The sequence below is a fragment of the Patiria miniata genome, unplaced genomic scaffold (genome assembly GCF_015706575.1).
Source record: "Patiria miniata isolate m_02_andy unplaced genomic scaffold, ASM1570657v1 HiC_scaffold_13, whole genome shotgun sequence".
Lineage (NCBI taxonomy): Eukaryota > Metazoa > Echinodermata > Asteroidea > Valvatida > Asterinidae > Patiria > Patiria miniata.
Window position 1 is genome coordinate 7,887,333 of NW_024037051.1, and position 18,233 is coordinate 7,905,565.

The 18,233-nt window shown below is 38.8% G+C and overlaps 1 protein-coding gene across 4 annotated transcripts in view; it reads left to right on the top strand.

The window, feature by feature from the left end:
* Positions 1 to 18,233, top strand: part of LOC119721187 (disheveled-associated activator of morphogenesis 1-A-like) — a 70,734-nt gene that overhangs the window by 47,085 nt on the left and 5,416 nt on the right. For all 4 annotated transcript variants that reach the window (XM_038191092.1, XM_038191093.1, XM_038191091.1 and 1 more), the window contains 16 exons: positions 238 to 341; positions 1,386 to 1,452; positions 2,019 to 2,136; positions 4,324 to 4,506; positions 4,710 to 4,777; positions 9,644 to 9,766; positions 10,311 to 10,518; positions 10,830 to 10,960; positions 11,739 to 11,987; positions 12,659 to 12,765; positions 13,522 to 13,610; positions 14,150 to 14,364; positions 15,107 to 15,168; positions 15,862 to 15,922; positions 16,686 to 16,820; positions 17,472 to 17,642. In XM_038191092.1, the coding sequence (XP_038047020.1) occupies positions 238 to 341; positions 1,386 to 1,452; positions 2,019 to 2,136; positions 4,324 to 4,506; positions 4,710 to 4,777; positions 9,644 to 9,766; positions 10,311 to 10,518; positions 10,830 to 10,960; positions 11,739 to 11,987; positions 12,659 to 12,765; positions 13,522 to 13,610; positions 14,150 to 14,364; positions 15,107 to 15,168; positions 15,862 to 15,922; positions 16,686 to 16,820; positions 17,472 to 17,642 (2,091 nt within the window). The remainder of the gene's footprint in view (positions 1 to 237; positions 342 to 1,385; positions 1,453 to 2,018; positions 2,137 to 4,323; positions 4,507 to 4,709; positions 4,778 to 9,643; positions 9,767 to 10,310; positions 10,519 to 10,829; positions 10,961 to 11,738; positions 11,988 to 12,658; positions 12,766 to 13,521; positions 13,611 to 14,149; positions 14,365 to 15,106; positions 15,169 to 15,861; positions 15,923 to 16,685; positions 16,821 to 17,471; positions 17,643 to 18,233) is intronic.

Genomic DNA, 18,233 nt, shown 5'->3' on the forward strand with positions numbered 1-18,233 from the left:
TTTTAGAGCTGGGAGGAAAACTTTAAATTATATTTCAGTTGAAACCCGAGGAATCAAAATAGGACTTAAAAGGCAAATCCACATATGGCCAGAGTGGGATTTTCATCCAGGTGACAATGGTGGAAAATGAGAAAAGTAGAGTAAAAGTAGAGTTTCAAAAAGTGTTGTCAAAGAAGAAGAAAAAATGGTAGACTTTTATAAAATCTTTTTTTTTTATATTTGTTCCCCTTCTCCCAGGACAATCTTGAATTCAGAATTCACTTGCGGTATGAGTTTCTCATGCTTGGTATTCAGCCAGTTATAGACAAACTACGGAGTCTGGAGAATGCCACTGTAGATAGGTAAGAACTGTATTCCATGTTTTTTGTGTTTTAATATTTTAGTAATCAAATTCTTTTTGTCTTTTAAGCAGGTAAGAGTTGAATATATTGGAAAGTTAGCTTGTTTTTTTTTAATTACTGAACTGGTTAAGAGCCGGTATCGATCTGGTATTTCTGATGTCAATGAGAGTATTCAATATGTGAAGTTGAACACTTCTAAGGTGTGTATGTTCTGTGACATAGCATTAACATTTGGGCCTTTTTCGCACTAACAGGGGACACTGGAGGGTACAGCAAAGTTGGATATTTTGTTCAGTTGTTTCCTGTGCATTCCTGAGACCTTAATGATCATGTGTACAAACAATATAGAAAACCTTCTCTGTACTTTAGAAATTGCAGGGATCATCGTAAAAATTACGTACGTAACAAAAGACAGAAATTTTGCTACAAATTGACACAACACTAATTATCATGTGTCTGAATTTACCCTTTTGTCATCTCATTCATATTTATAACCCATTTAAGAGTGCTAACAGCCACAATGAACACAATTGTGTTGGTCTTTAAGACACTTATAGGTAACGTATGTAACATGGACAGAAATGTTGTGACATTTTTCTGTCCATGTTACGTACGTAATATTCTGAACATAATACCCTATGATATCTGAAATATACAGTTGATTGTCTGGGTTTTTACAGGTAACAATGCTGTAGGGATAAGAATGAAAAGGAACAATATTTGATAAAAACATTTATTGTAATTATAACTTTCTATCAGTATTAACAAAGTTTCTGTCCATGTTACGTACGTAGCACTGTGAGCATTAATACCTTGTCAAATTTGCCTGGAAAATCTTAAATGCTTTAAAAGCACAATCCTCAGCAATGGGGTGGGAACGCACAAGTGGAAAATAGGACAAACAACTTGATATTATTATCCTGCTTTTCCCAATCCCATGTCACACTTTTGTACCCTTTAGTGTGGAAAGGCCCATTGGAGTATGAAGCCATAACACTTTGTGATCTTCATTTAATCTTTGTCATTTTTTGTACCCCCTTGCAGGCATTTAGATTTCTTTGAATTAGTACGGAATGAAGACGAAAGGGAACTTGCGAAGAGATTCAACCTGGTAAGTGTCACTGAAATTGAGTTTTCTTTAACATATGGCTTCAGATCAAGTCCCAAGCAGGAAACACGAGATAAATCTAAGGGAAAATTATCGTAGAAGGAAAATTTGGATCCTCTCGAATTTGAAATGGTATTGGTTGTACCACCAAGGTGGGTCACAAAGTGTATTAAGTTTGTAATGTTTGTAATTTGGACAGGTAAAATATTGTAGAGTGAAACACATAATTGCTGTAACCATTTTGCATTAGGTTTGAGCGTGTGGGGGATGTTATGGGAATTCAAATAAATGAACATGCTTTGCTTGACTATGTCATCATTGCCAAAAAATTAAATGGTAGGATTGCATTTATGAGAATATGATGATGCTGCTGCCAAAGTGAGGGCAACGTAGGACATAACAATGTGTCATCATATTACCCATTAATATAAAGTACATGTATTATATATTCAGTTGTTAAATAAGCGCACAAAACTCAAGTTCTTTATTAGAGGCATTTTAATGTTATATGCAATGGATGAGCTCACATGTACATGTACATAATCATGTTTTGTTGGGTTTTTTTTCAGGTACATGTAGACGTTCGGAGTGCAAATAGCATGTTTGACGTGATAAAGAAGAAGATAGCACACACTCAGGCCTACCCTCACTTCCTATCGCTACTACAACATTTTCTACTCTTACCAAGTAAGTAGGGCTTTGGTCCATTCGATCAAGTTTCACTTTTGGCACTTTGCCAAAGAAACACCTCCCCCTCCCTTTCAAAAAAAAAATCGCAAAAGTAACATATGCACCAAGCATTTGTAATGGCAGGTGAAAGTAGGTTAAAATATGGTTGAATGGACCTCATTTTGTACACAGACTTGCCCTAATTCAAGGCATTGTCTGAAGGCAGCGGCTTACTTCAGATCCTGCGGCCCTGAACTGGATATATATGCACTTGATAAATTGTGAGTCATGTGTCACCGAAAAGACATGTGCAGCATTGGTAATTTCCTTATTCCAGAGTGAAAGATATCGCAGGTTGCAGGATTCATTTTTTTTTTCTTCCAAAGTTGTAGTGTTTATGAAAATGTTGCGAAGTTGCTGTTTTCTGATTTCTTATGCAGGCATGAGAATCTCTCTGTTTAAACAGGAATTCCTGTTTTTTTGTTGCCCACATTTCTGCGTTTTTATTTATTTTGAGCCTGTTTTGGGGGCTTTTTGGCCTGATTTTACATCTTTTTTCCTGTTTTTGCACAAGTTTCCTGGGTTTTTTTTCATTGAAATTCATTCTCATGCCTGTTATATCTGTGAATCATTACTATGGCTCTTTAGGAAAGCTGTAACTAGTTGAATATTAATATCTGATGAAATTGTTTGCATTCCCTTGAAGTCCTCAATCCCCCCCCCCCCCCCCCAAAAAAGTAGTCTGTGTATATAAGACCCACACCCTTCAAACAACCTTTTTTTTCTCCTTCCTCGGTAATCCTTAACCTCCTCAACCTCCTCAACCTCCAACTAAAAATAGTCACCCTTCAAACTGGCACATTTCCTAACCCCTCCCCCCCTTCCACCCACCCCCAAAAAAGAAGTCTTATTTAGACATGTGAGTGATTTGGTTATTGTCAATTGGAAGCGTCAATTAAAAAATGGAAGCTTATCCACAAATTGTTGAAGGTTTTAATTTTAGAACAAACTTTGACATTTCAAAAGTGTAATTGTGTTGAAGATCAATGGGAAGTGTTAGGCGAATGTTAACAGATGTACCCGGTATTTCAAGATTTTTTTTGCGATTATAGAGGGAAAAAAAGCTTTCCCTCTCACTTCAAAATTTAACAAAGACTTACAAATGACAATTCGGGATGTATAACATTACATGTTTACAATATAACATCGTGTTCATGCAACAAGGTCGTATCTCCTAAAATGGGCCGTACGTGAAACGTGAGTTTCAGAATGTCAAAAGGTCGTATCTCACTTAAAATAACCGGATAAAGTCAATGGACGTCGAGATACGGCCTTCTTGCACGGAGCGTATTCGCGCGAGATGCGCTTTTGTTGCAGAATGGAGTTACGACCTTGTTGCACTGACGCGAGGATAAGTTGTATTTGCCAGACAATATATTGAATGTTTTATTTAACCAGAATAAAGAGGCATGAACTGTTTGAGTGATTTCAGCTTTGATGTTCTTAAAAATAGATTTGTGGTGTTGGATATTTTGAATCACTGTTTTGGTTTCATCACAATTGAGTGGATGATATGCAGGAGAAGAAAATTGATCAAAATATTGATAACCAACTCAAGAATGAGGTTTGATGTTTGTATCTGCTGAAAATGTTTGTATCTGCTGAAAAATTCATTCTTTACCCTCCTATGCAAACATACATGTACATTATCTGTGCCAAGTTGTCCTTGCAGTCAAAATCAATCAAGTGACTGTTAAGAGCTCCCAGCCTATATACATGTAAAGCAGGATTCACTGGCTGTTACTAGACTGTTTATGTAACTTGATACAGCTATGCTTTGACTAGGTGATTGATAAGCCAGCCGTGCGTACCACTTGCCTGGTTTTTGTCTGTTGACTGAATTTAACTAGTTACAGCCCTTGCTTGCTTGAAATATGATCTGACTGTTGGTGACTAGCCTGTGTAAAAGGCATGGCAGGGAAAAGGATTGATTTGGTGACTGTCTGTGACTGTTCAGATAGAAGGAGGGTTAAGCATAAATTTCTTTTTGTAGATTTTCTGTTGTAACAGGCAGCAGTGTACTCAACACTGGCTGCTGGTAGACCCAGCAGCTCAGCAAATGTTAACCACCAAACATTGATAGGTACATGTACTGACAGATTCATTCTTGAAGCTTAAATATTGTTTGATTCTGTGTCGTAACAGATAAAGGCGTCAGCATACATCACTGGTCACTGGTAGACCGGCTGGTCCAGCAGATTGTCCTCCAGTACGAGGACGGAGGGGATCCGGATGTGGCACCATTTGATATCAACTTCAAGGACGTGATTGAGAAGGTTATCAACCAGGATGTCATCAGGCAGCAGAAGGCTGAGGAATTGGAAAAATGTAAGTCAAATCAAGGTGTCAATCCATTCTTGATGAGTTTCCATGATATTTCCATAGAGCTGTCAGAAAGTAATAAGTTCAAATTGTAGGTGGTTGGTTCTCGGCTCACACATGTAACGAATAGAGCTTTAATTTTAAAATTGTTTACTCTTTCTGTTCTTTGAGATTGTATCTTTACTCCTGACCTCTGTCTTTCTCAATAGTGTACGAGGAACTAAAAGGCCAGCTGGAGAGGAAAGAACGGGAACTGGATGCCAAAAACCAAGAGAAGGTAACAAGCCTGCTTCATTCCGACGTACATCTGTCAACCTCCAAATACTTTGTGTCATATAGTAATACCAAAACAATTATGATAAGTTTTAGATTTGTTTTCACTTCCATGTGTCATCATTTCTCCGGCAGTTTTGATGTGGTTAAGCTGCGAGTTGCAGTCTACCAACAGCACATTCCATCAACAGCACACCATGTTATCACTGTAGGAGGCACTGTCTGCTCTAGTTTTTTCTTTTCTTTTCTATTTTTTTTTGCTGACAACGGTATATAGAAAGCAGGGATGATCCAGGCTTGGGTAAAAGGGGTGTGTTGCGGTTTAGCTGTGAAGATGTTGCAGGAGCATACTCTCCAGAAAAAACAATTGATGTTTTCTCCTGTATTCTTGGACATCAGCTGAAGGGAATTTGCAGTAAATACATGATTACCACACCACCGACAATAGTTCCAGGGTGAAGTCTGAAAGGGAAAAGGGTTACTGGATCCGAAGAGAGTCAGTGATGGATTTCCTGGTTGAAATGCTGTCCCCTATATTAAGTAAAGTTAGGTAGGGGGGGGGAGGATAACAGTTGTAGAAAGTTTCATGTAGCATTTTTGCTGTGACTTCCAACATGTTCTTATGCTAAAAAAAAATGTTTTAAACAGAGTTGTTTATACACTGGATGAACTCCAATGTTACTTAATTTTAGTCATGAGTTGTAGGGGCTGGGAATTCATTCCATTTGTTATTATGTTTTGTTCTGTTATTTTGTTTTTTGTTTTTTGTGTGTGTTTTTTTTTTTGCACCTGCTATTTTAGGTTTCATTTCTTACGTTTGTCTAGCCGGTCTTCAGCTTGATTAAGTTTTCATCTCATTATTTATTTCTTTTGTTTTGTCGGTTGATTTACATGTTAGTGATCTTGCTTGCTCTTTTTTTTTTTTAACACTTTTAGTAGGATTGCTGGGCATGCCACCTTGTGTGTGGATTCGTCATAAAAAAAGTGGGAATAGTTGGATAAAAGTCAGAAGGTTTTACATGTGAATTTTGAAAAAAACCCATACAAGCTGACAACTTGTGTATCCTTCTTACATCATAAGCAATTACTTTGCTCTTCTTTTTGTTAAACAAAATGTCCCAATTTTTATCAAAAGAATTTGTTAACTCCAGAAAGGCTCGTTATAATCTTATTTTCATTTGTGTCTTTCACGGTCAAGGGGAATCATCTCTGAATCTTGCACCAAAACTAAAAGAGAATTGGTGAAAATGTATGCTGAAAGTTATAATTTCATTTTGCTTTTATAAAGATTTAACAAAAAAAAAGCATTGAGAAAAGTACTGATACTTGTGTTTACAAAAGTGCTGCCATTACTGAAGCCATGGATTATTTCACTATAGATGGCGCGGTGTTCCCTACATGTACATGTATGTATTCGTGAAAGCCAGTGCTGCATTCACACATGGCTCCACTCGCGCGTGTTTGGCGCAGCTTGTAAATCATTGACAGGAGACAAAAGTAGTGTCTTTGAATATGCACCAGGCGCACAGCAGCAATTGTATTCAATTTTCATAAATGTATTATTTTCTGTGTTACTGGTGATTTGCATAAAAATTTAAACATGTACCTGTGCATGGAGTCCCTAACCCAGACATACATGTAAATGTACTTGATATCCTTTTTTTAACTTTTTACTCTGTGTCTGCTCTTGTGTGATTCATGTCCTGCTTGTTCGTGACCAATTTGTCTTTGATTTGGAGTCATGTCGTTCCCACTTGGGCCAGTACCTTGTTACCCAATTTGGAAATCGTGCCCATTCTCTGATAGACGTCACTATTAAAATATCAACAATACATAACATGTAAATGTACGTCCACTAACTTGAAGGAAATCACTGGCATAAATTTGAATTTCTGTGGTTTTTGGGGTTGTTTACAGAAAAAAATAGGTCCTGCCACATGTAGCCTGGTTTCTTAAGATAATTTGAAGTGAATTGCACCATTCAAAACCTCTTGTCTCTGTATCTATCCTCTCTGTTCCAACGTGGGCAATCAGAGATCAGACGCACCATGTGCACTGTCTCCTCTTCCTGTGGTCACCACAATGGTGGGTACAATATCAGCTAGCAAACAGGTGTTTTCAGTTTATTTCCTTCTCTTATGTTTTTCAGCTTGGCAAATCAAAACGAAAAAAAGCACCTAAACGCCATCCGTCCCCCTGTTTGAATCCTGCAAGAAAAGCCAAATCATCTCTTGTTACATACACCCCCTGCTGCTTGTTCATCAATTTGTGTGTGTTTTTCTCATGTATTGTTTGCCTCTCTATCGTCTGTCGCTTGTCTTCATCATCATGAAACCCATTTGCTAATTGGTTCGGGATTTTGGTTTTGTTGTTTTGTATTATTGTTCACTCTCGTTTTCACATTTGTTTGCATCGTTTTACTTTTTTGTTTCTTTGGATGCTGTTTGGACATTGTTTTGCAATTTTCGGGGGAGGGATATCGGGTTGACTTTTGGGACGTTTGAGACACTTGTTAAGACTAACAACCAAATTTTCATCTACATGTATTTTTGTAGCGAGTCAGCCAACCAACTTCCACTTAATGACCAGGCTATGAAAGATTGGAGAATGTCTGAAAAGATTGTATTAATGCCGTGCAAATCTGCTGTGAAAAGCTGACCGATTCTTTTTATGCCTGTTAATGAAACCCATTAGTAGTGTATGGTATTAATCCTCTCAAGTTTCCATCGGTTAATAGGGACTTACATGGACATGTACTTGTAAATTTGCTAAATTAGTGATGCATGGCTTGAACCATTTTTATGCTATCACATTCCCGCTGTTGGTTGACATATTCAGAATCACATCAATAACCTCCCTTGTAAGATATAGCTTGTTTGACATTACAGACACTTCATGTACCATATTTAACCTGCTTTAGACTAAACCAAAAGTTTGGAGCAGTATTGTGCAGAGCATCGCAAGTCTTAAAAGTATGGATCACAGAGAATAGGCTGGTTGTGTTTCATACAAAAACTTAACTCTAAAATGGTAGAGCAATCTCAGTGGTTACCTGAAACTAAGAACAGCATTTCCCTTGAGGGGGAGCAATATGGGTCAATCCCATCACAGCTTTATGTCACTATTAATCAGTTCATGAAAAGCATGCCTTCAGACATACATGTATAATGTGCCCCATGCATGAAACGATGGAGTCAAATTGCCAATAACTCATTCATGTTGCACATGAATGTTGCAGTGTCCCCAAGCAAAAATATTAGCAACTTGGCTATTGTATATTTGTTCGCATTTCTCTCGGTGCTTCAAGATCAACATAATGACTTGGATTTATGATTTAATCCTGACATTTGTTCATGGTACATGCATATGATGAGCGACCGGGTTTCAGTCCATGTTTGATTGTGCCAGGGGTGTAGTCTTTAATCACTTGTAGCCATGCCCTAGTTTCTTGACGTGACCTACATGTACATGTTCATACAATTACACAGGCCTCCAGAGAGTGCGCTTTATGATAATTTATTTTTTATAAGGCTTTAGAACTTTTGCTGTGGAAAAAATAAGACATTGTGTTCACTCCTTTAGGGATGATAATCTCAAAATGTCCTTGTTAGACTTCTATGGCTAGTATCCATATAAGTTGAAATATGCTGCTGTTTTCATTTACCGGTTTTGGGACAAAGTATTTTGGAATACTTGCTTTTTGTGTCTGTCCAATGCCCAAGGTGTTCACTTCACATAGTCTTGCCGAGTCATACTGTGAAGTGGGGTTTGGTTGGGGGGGGGGGGGGGTTTTGGGGGGGGGGGGAAGGGAGGGGGGAGGAGGGTGTGGTCCAGGGAGGGCGTCCTTAGCAAACAACACACAAATAAAATAAAATTCCACGATTGGAATTAATAGCTAGCCAATCCCATACTGTGCAAATTGGGAAGAGACATTCGAAATGAAATTCTTCAAGAAAACTGCAATCATCAAGTCTTCACAAAGTCATGTTTCAGTTATACGGTACATGTACGGTTTTTGTTTGCAACATCTTTAGCTTAATGTTCATGTAAATGGAGGATTTATTTTAACATGTGCTATCCCTTCATTATCAGCAACTTTGGCTTTTATTTAGCGTCCAAATGGAAAAAAAATTGTTACAACCTCTCTTAAACTATCTCAATATGTGGGGTTTTTTTCCACCTGTTTAAAATGTAAGTGTGTTCATCTAAAGTCACTGTCAGTTGCCTTGCTTTTTAAAACAATGATTTAATGCAAACAGCTTTGCATTGAAATTTGTGGTAACCATTCAAGTGTTTTGCTGTTGCACCTGATACATTCACAACACAAAGCTGGCAGAGTAAATGTCTGTTTACATGTATTAAGAACTTTAAAACCAAAAATATTTACCAGCTAATGCTGTGAGTTATGCTGGCTGCACTATTAAATATTAATATTTACTTGTACATAATCCCTTGAGAAATCTAGTTAAGTATGATGTGTAGATTGCTGTTTATTCAATACTTGGTACCCGGTTCAAACCCTGCCTTATATTCTTGGCTGCTGTCGGATCATTCTTCATCTTTCACCTCCCGCCTCTGTAGGCTTTTCTTCAAATTTCTGCCAAACATTTTCTGCTGTTCGAATGGAAGAGGGTGTTTTGCATTCCAGTATGGTATATTGCAAGTGCCTGATTTGCCTGCATCAATTGGTATGCTTGTCGGGACTTTTGGGTTATGAATAAAAAAATTGGTGGGAATTTGCAGAAGTTACGAAAGCAAAGAGTCAAGTATCTTAGGGTGAACAACTTCCAAACTAACAAGGCTAATTAGGTGTTTGATCTTGTGTTTAGTAATTTTTCAGATTTCTTTTGAACGATAATTCTTGTTTCAGGAAGAAGCAATGGGTGCACTCAACTCAGTACAGGAGAGATTTGACCAGCAGGCAGCTGAGCTGGCCATGTCAAGCAGACAAGGGCAGGAGCTACAAGCCCAGATGGCTGAACTCAAGGCCATGGTAAGACCACACTCAACAACACTCCATTCATTTAACTTCACTCTTCTGCGCCTTTTTGTTCGACAGGATTTTTTTTTAATTGGGGAGATGTAAATTTAATATTGGAGTTTGCCCTTCACTGATGTTATTTCATCAACACTGGATATTTATTGTTAGCTTTATAGGGTTGCCAAACCATGCAACCAAGACAATACACAGTTTTACTTGGGTGTGACCCAAACCCATGACCTGCTTACTAGTGCAAATGTGTCACCACTCCACCATCAAGTTTGCTAGTGTCGGCTGGCTTGTTAGAAGCTTATATAGCAGCAGGTACTGCAACAAATTGTAAGACTGCATGCAGGAGGTCGTGGGTTCGAGTTCTACCCGCATAGGTTTGTAGATTTTTTTCTCACAAGCCCTCAGCCAACACTGACAATACAGTGTTTATACAGTTCTGTCATTGAGGGCAAAACCCAACATTAAATCTAAATATGAGAATAAGTATTTGATTGGCTGTAGTAAACTTGGTCACATATGAATCTTGACCTTGTTTCCAATACAGATTGCCAGCGGCAAGCTAGGACCCAACATTAGTCTCTCAGATGATGACAAGTTGAAAACAGGAGCCCTGAAGTCCCCAACTCCCCCTTCTGGAGGCCCTCCACCTCCCCCACCCCCGATGGCACCATTTGCCCCACCCCCTCCCCCTGGCATGGGACCACCGGCCCCACCCCCTCCTCCTGGCTCAGGAGGGGCACCGCCACCTCCAGGTAAAATACGTAGTAACTATGCCACTGCTGTTGCTCCTTTGCTATTGTTATAGTTGCAGCAGTTTTATTGCATTTGATAGTGCAGCTGTTTTTTATGCTTGTCCTACTAGTGGTGCTTTGTACAAAGGCCTAGATATGTATGTGTGGCACGTGTTTCCATCAGTCTTGTGCGTTCTCTACTGCTTTGTTTATGTCAGACTACAGATAATGTGAGGTAGACACTAAGAGCACAAGTCTGCAGTTTAGTCAGTGTGAGTCAGAACATCCCATAGAACCTGTGTAACCCCTTTGTGTTTTGTTGTGAATTTTAGGTATGGGAGGCATGATGGGCAAGAAAAAGAACTACCCCAAGCCTTCCAATCCTTTGAAATCATTCAACTGGGCCAAACTGCCCGACCTGCAGCTGCAAGGAACGATATGGACAGACCTGGATGAGATGAAGGTATGGTGCATAAATAGTAGTTGGTGCTTCCTCACCCCTCAATTGAGCTCCTATGGGAGGGACAAACATATGCGCGTTGGTTCGTGCGAGGATCATGATTCATGACTAATTTCTGTCCTGCGGCAGCAATGCATATGAGAGGTCCTTCCCAACTTCACCTTATAACCGTTAGTTTACTTGAGCCCAAAGTCTGTGATGATATCAGCGAAGAACCAATGCCATCAATATATATTTCATAGGGATTAAGCTAGTATTAAACCCATTCTTACTTGAAAAAAGCTGTGTTTTGTGCCCAGCAAATTTGGATTTTCTGAAGTTTCCCTTTTTTTTGCCTTGGGTTTTGTCTGCATCTGCTTGTTTGCACTTCAACCAATGTGCGAGTATACTCCAGAGGAGGTTTCTGCACAGTACCGGAAGATGAAGTACTCACAAGTCAATCACAAGTCAACCAGTTTCAATGAAAGCGGCAGGCTAATAAATAACCTGTAACAAAGATATTCCTTTGTCATCGTTCATGCTCTTTTCCCTATGAACTAATAATCTTAACTTTACTGTTGATCGTTTTGGCTTGTCTTCAAAATTTTCAAACGAGTCAACTTTTCTCTCCCACCAAGTGCCTCTAAGTTATCATTTTAAGTCCTTGGTGGTTTGAAATGGGTTGAAAATACAATCATGCTTTGAAGAAGCAATCATGCTTTGCAAAAACAAAATGAAAATTCTTCTCCCAAAATAATAATAAAATAATCATCCAGCTTTTCATTTTTTTTTTCATATTTAGATTTTAAAGATCATGGACCTGGCAGAGTTTGACAAGGTCTTCTCAGCCTACCAGAAGGTGGACACGGACGGTGACACGGGCTTCAGCTTCCGGTCCAGCAAGCGGAAGGAGCTGTCGGTCATAGACGGCCGGCGGGCTCAGAACTGTACCATCCTGCTGTCCAAGCTGAAGCTGAGTAACGAGGAGCTTACCAAGGCAGTCCTCAGCATGGACCAAGGAGAGGATGTCCCGAAAGACATGCTGGAACAGGTTAGTGAGATTGAACGAGGGGGCCTATTATTTCACCTCATAACATATTTATGAGCCAAATGTGCTTTTCTCATTGGTTGATGAGAGAAATGTCAGAGAAATGAAGTTGGTGTCAGAGAAGTGAAAAGTAGCTACCGAACAAGCAGTGTGCATGCTAATGCCCAGCTGGTTAGTAATTGAAATAGAAATTTGAGCTTGGACTGAGGGAATATCTGAATGACATGCTCAAACAGAGGGGGGGGGGGGGGGGGGGGGGGGAGATACGAGCAAATGTTTTTTCTCAGCTACCTCACGAGAAGGCACAACCTCGTATGTCACATGTCATCCACCTCATCCAGAAAACGACAAAACCACGGTCATCTTTGACGCTTCTAAAACTGAAAACGGTATAACAGCATATGAAAACAGCATATCAGCGGGCAAAACACAAGAAAACTGAAGGTCACCAGTGCAAAAGAGGAAGACCGACAACTTCACGCCGTCACTGAACAAGACACACATGTACATGGGTATACATGTTCATGTATACATGTTCATGTACATGTACATGTTCAGTTTTTTATTCATCGAAATTAGGGGTGGGTGGGTGGGTCAAAATAATTTGGAAAAAAAGTCGAAATTTTAAAACATTGAAAATTCTGAATGGCCCCTTAAACATTTGTTTCTTACAGCTCTTGAAATTTGTTCCTACACCCGAAGAGACCACACTGTTAAAAGAACATGAACGAGAGATTGAGAGTATGGCAAGGGCAGACTGCTTCTTGTATGAAATGAGCAAGTGAGTGCATCACATTTTTTATTTCAGCTGCCATTTTTGTGTTGATTGGAAAAATTTGTCTTGATTGATCAGAAAAGCCATGTTTCCATTTTGTTTTGTCTTATCAGATCAACGGATCTCATATCAATTTAACCTCACCTGTTCTTACAATTAAGCACCCGGTGATATTTTATATTATTTAAGTATCTGATAGCATTACTGAACCTCTTCGGAGTGGAAATTTGATGGTTGAAGGTGCTTAGTCTCCAAAAATGTTGTTAATGTCTGGCATGAGATTTTTCAGACTTTTGTGTGAAATCAGACTTTTTGAATCTGAGGAAAAGACAGTAGTAGTATAGACAGAAAGGTGTGTTTCAGACATATATCATCCAATTTTCAGACTTGTTTATAAAATTGACAATCTCATCCCTGTAATGCAGAATTTACGTTGTGTAGTTAAGGGGCCAGCCGTGACATCAATGACGTCTTGAACAGAAACTAGGCAGAGACTTCAGAAGCATTTTTAAAAATAAAAAAAAACCAAAAAAAAAAAAACGGTTTTGCCTTTGCATTTACTGTAACATTACATTTGTCATCTTAAGTTTTGTTAAGTTTTTAAAGAAAAGATCAATACCGTCTGAGAAACTGTTTCTTTATTTTTGAAATTCGTGCATGGTCTTAACTGTTCACTGTTCTGTACAACCATGTTTGTTTTCGAAAATTTGTTCCCATGATTGAGATTGTTAGTTGACAATTTTGTCCTTGCCTTTTGTGCAGGATCACCCACTATGAGCAGAGATTAAAATGCTTGTACTTCAAGAAGAAGTTCCAGGAGAGAATGGGCGAGTGTAAACCCAAAGTAGAAGGTAGGACACTAGACCCTATACGTTCCAGCATGGATCATCCATGAGACTTACTTAGATTCTTTTTTTTTCAACAATAGACTGGTGCCTAGGGAAGGCATGACTCACAAGGGATTATTACTTTGTGATTTGGATAAGGAGATACCTATAGTCTGGAAAGTGAAAGTTCTCTTGTGCCTCTAAACTATATTATGGAAAATGAAGGTTATCTTGTGCCTGCAACAAGTACAAGCTATTTTATTTCCACATTGGGGCCCAATTTCATGGCACACGATTTTCTGCTAACAGAGCCTCCGTTTATTTCATGGAGACCGTAAGCACAGTTGAACATTTTTTACTCTGATTGATTTCTTTTTGTTGTGTGAGAAATGCGTTGTGATATCTCAGCCAACAGTTGATAAAGTGCAAAATCTTGTACATTTGCATTTTCTTCATGTTTTAAACCGAATAGTCCTGAATCCTCCAGTTACAATATAAGCTTCCCCAATGGTGTGGAGCAAGGGTTAATCAAGGCATTTATGTTTTCTGTCTTTCATAAACAGCTGTACTCAAAGCCTCGAAGGAACTGAGCTCAAGCAAGAGGTTAAGGAAGGTCTTAGAGATCATTCTGGCCTTTGGCAATTACATGAACAGGGGAGCCAGGGGTAACGCCTCGGGCTTCCGTATCTCCAGTCTGAACAAGATCATGGACACCAAATCAAGTAATCCCAAATATTCCACACTCCTCCATTACATGGCAGCAGTATTAGAGAAAAAGGTGAGTGTGCTTCTCATTTCAAGGTTTCCTCTCCTTCTGCTAGCTGTGTCCATGTGTACATGATTTAATGAGCTTCTGTATCCAGTAGCAACAAGAACTCAGGGTTAATCCGGTTCATTAGTGTGACGTCACTTCAGTTTAAACCACGCCCATTGCACATTAAGTAGTATTGGAACCACTGGAACTGGAAGTTAACGCAACTGTGTGTTCAGCCAATGGGCGCTAGTAATCAGTGGTGCGTGTTTATGGTGTAAATCGAGGACACACACGTGCAACATCATCGAGGAATCGAGGAAAGAAACGAAATCAGGGACTCCTCGGTTGGAAAACGTGTTCGAAACCAATGAGAGCTGTTGCAAAAAAGTTAAACTACAAACAAAGGAAAAGGGAAGAAGAACAAAAGAAAATCCTCGATTTACACCATAAACAAAACGTGGGTGTGCACGCGTGTGTATGACGTTTTTACTAACGAACCGGATAATAGTTGTTTGATTTACACTAAACTTAGTTGGTACTTGATGATAGTTGGACTACATTGAAAATAGCCCTCCCCCTACTTGCTTTATAATTTGTTTTTATATGAAATATAACTTGAACAGAATTCTGTGGAAGTGCAGATGTGTGTCTTGCATCCTTTTACTTGTTGAGTGTTTAACCTCTGTTTTCTTTGTTTGTGGTTTTGTGTTTCAGTTTGTGTATTGCATCTGATTTATTGTAGACTTGTTTTTTTTTTTTATGACAGTTCCCCGATGTCTTCAAATTGGAAGAGGAACTTGCATCAGTACGGGACGCATCCAAAGTCAAGTAGGTCCAATTGTTGTTATTGTTTCTGCCATTGTTGAGACTTGTTCTAAGTCAGCAATTGAATGGATGATTTCAGTGACTGTTCTCGGAATGTTAAAAGCTAAAACAAATTGTATCACATTTTACTTAGGTTAACATTCATGCATAACTTCATATGCATCACTTATTTTTGCTGACCAAATATATTTTGTAAGCAATCTTTTTTTTTAAGCTTTGGCAGGAGCTTCTATATGTCACTTGGTGGTTGGTCTGTCTGTCCCCGGAAATTAACCAAAATTAGCCCCCTAAGTTTCCCATAAAATCTTAACTACCAAATTTTAATTTCTAAAAAAATTGTTTGTAGCAATTCAGAAAGAGGTTTATGAAAAGTTTGTAAATGGAGGCAAAATATGTGTAGTAATGTTATAGTCACACGGTATTTATCACAAATCGCTATAAATCCAGGTATAAATCTAAAAGTATGGTGTTCCATGTGCCATCAGCGTCGTATTTTTAAGCTCTGGCAGGGATCATTTTGATAGATTTCATGCAAGACGGCTAGAGCTTATTGTGCACTCGCACTTGTTAACTGATGAGCAGCTGCATGAAAAAAGCCTGATGTCACCATGGAACCTGCGTACCAGCAGACATCTTGTGGGATTTTGCTTACTATTGCAAGTAAATAATCTGATTGTTATGATTTTGTTTTCTCAGCATGGTTGAGTTAGAGAAAGACATCTCTGTCATTGGAGGAGGACTGAAAGAAGTGGAAAAGGTACGAGTTTATGAAACACCTGTGATGTTTAGCCCCAATTCCTTAGGAGTTTTCAGAAACCTTCCTGAATTCTCAAAACAATTAACACACTGCAAACGATCAATTGGCAAATTCTTTGTGTTTGGACCTTCAAGGGGCAACAAATCCTATGTAAAGTTTTAAAAAAAAAGGAGCTAGGCCATAGCTTCCTTAAAACTTTGTAATCCTTGAAAACATACTGGAAAGATCCAGAGGTTGGGAGCGTGTAGGTTAATTGCCCTCTTTTCTGGAGACTATTTCCAGAATACATTTGATGCCCTTCCTTATGTGGAAACTTGAAGTGCACATTATCTTTTACATTTCAGCCGTTTCAGTATCAAACAAATGTGAATTGTTTTTGATAAAGAGGTGAAAATATTATATTACGCTTGGATACACTCTGTGATTTCGTAGCTAACTGGCTGTTGTGTTAACAAGACTATTTTTGTTCTTTCGCTGCACACAAACACGTGCATTGTCGTAAGATGGCCAAAATACACACTTAGTAAATTTAGCCGTGATTACGAAAACCTAATTTGACTATGTCAAATGAGAGAATAAATTATTTAGAATAAATCAGTTGTTATTTCCACAAATCGTATATCAGTATTTATCATATAATCATATATTTGAAGCAATTCCTAAAACCTGTGATTGAAGTTTTCATTAGAAATCTCAGACATACATGTATGTGCGTAAAATATTCATAAGTCATTGATGACAACTTTTTTTTGGTGCCGACCAGGAGCTGGACTATCAGAGGAATAGACCCAACGCAGAGAAGGGGGACAAGTTTATCTCAGTCATGAGCGACTTCAAGACAGTCGCCTCAATCAGCTTCTCCAAGATCACTGAAATCCAAGCCCAGGCCAAGGAAAAGGTACAGTGTGGACTCCAAGCACAGGTCCCCCCCCCCTTCAGTGTAGATAAAGAGAGAGTTTGATGCATTGCCTCCAAGGCCTGGCTCTCGTTAACGTTTCCAAGTGGTCACAAAGGGCCATCTACTGTTCGTGTATATGTCAATGTCAATACCACTCCCTCTCAAAAATGAAAAATTTACCCAAGAATTAGTGCTTATACAACAATAATCTGGGAGAGTTCAGAGTGTAGTAATTTTGGTAAACAGGCTTCGTAATAACGCATCATACAGATGAAAATTCACATTACATATCGCTGATAAACTTGTGAACATGCGAGACATGACTGGAATGCAGCATAAGCCGGATGAGCAAATCCATACTGCAACTGTAGCTAACACACTTAAAGTTGTGGAGTGCCCTCAAAATTGGGTTGCATGTTCTTGTGGCTTCGTGAAGGAGGGACTTGTGTCCCAACCTGCTAAAGATGCCATGTTAGCAAATTTGTTAGCAAGACATCCGCACTAGTAAGCAGGTGGTTATGGGTTCGAGTCTCACTCAAGCATTCTTTTTTGTTCACAATCTGTTTGAAATACACTGTAAAAGAGCTTCTAACAATCGTGTCAGTGAAGAGCAGTAAATGAATTGTCAAATTTGGGGTAATCTTTTCCTAGATTGCCAAGTGCATCAAGCAGTTCGGGGAAGACCCGGCCAAGACGACGGCCGAGGAGTTCTTCAGCACCTTTGATTCCTTCATCCAAGCCTTTATTGAGGCTAAGATTGACAATGAGAACATGCGTAAGAAGCAGGAGGAAGAAGAGAAGAGAGCGCGCATCGAAGCCGAGGTAGGTCCAAGGGAAACAGGAACTGCAGAAAGTATTGCTTAGTATATTTCTTACTTAGTGAAAATCAGCTGGGTTTTTTAATGATCTTTTATTAAAAGACATTTCTGTGGTTAAGGTTATCCAGCTTAGTAACGGAAATATTTTCTGTGTTTAGACAATTTCTATGCTAAGTAGCTCCATATAATTTGGGAGTTGTACCTATATTTATTTGTGGTTCCGATTAATGAATATTGTGCTAACTGTCCCTACTAAAGTGTGCATTAAAAGTAAAGACATTTTTAACAGGCATCAGCATGCAACTTTTTCTCGGATCAGCTGATTTCCTCTTATTTTACTTTCCATGTATGCCATTAAAAATATAAAAACACTGTATAAAGTCTCTGAAAGATCTGAATTTTCTTCTTTTGTGACTTTCCAGTTGCATGCCTGTTTTAAGAGAATTTTATATTTCTCATGAATGGGAGTTGAATTCGATCTGGCAAAATATTCTAAACTCACAGGGTTTGGGGATTTGTTCAGGTTTTGAATATTTGCAGCTTGAATACTTGCCATGCTGTCACAAATTGTCATTGCATTCCGACTCTGTGTGAA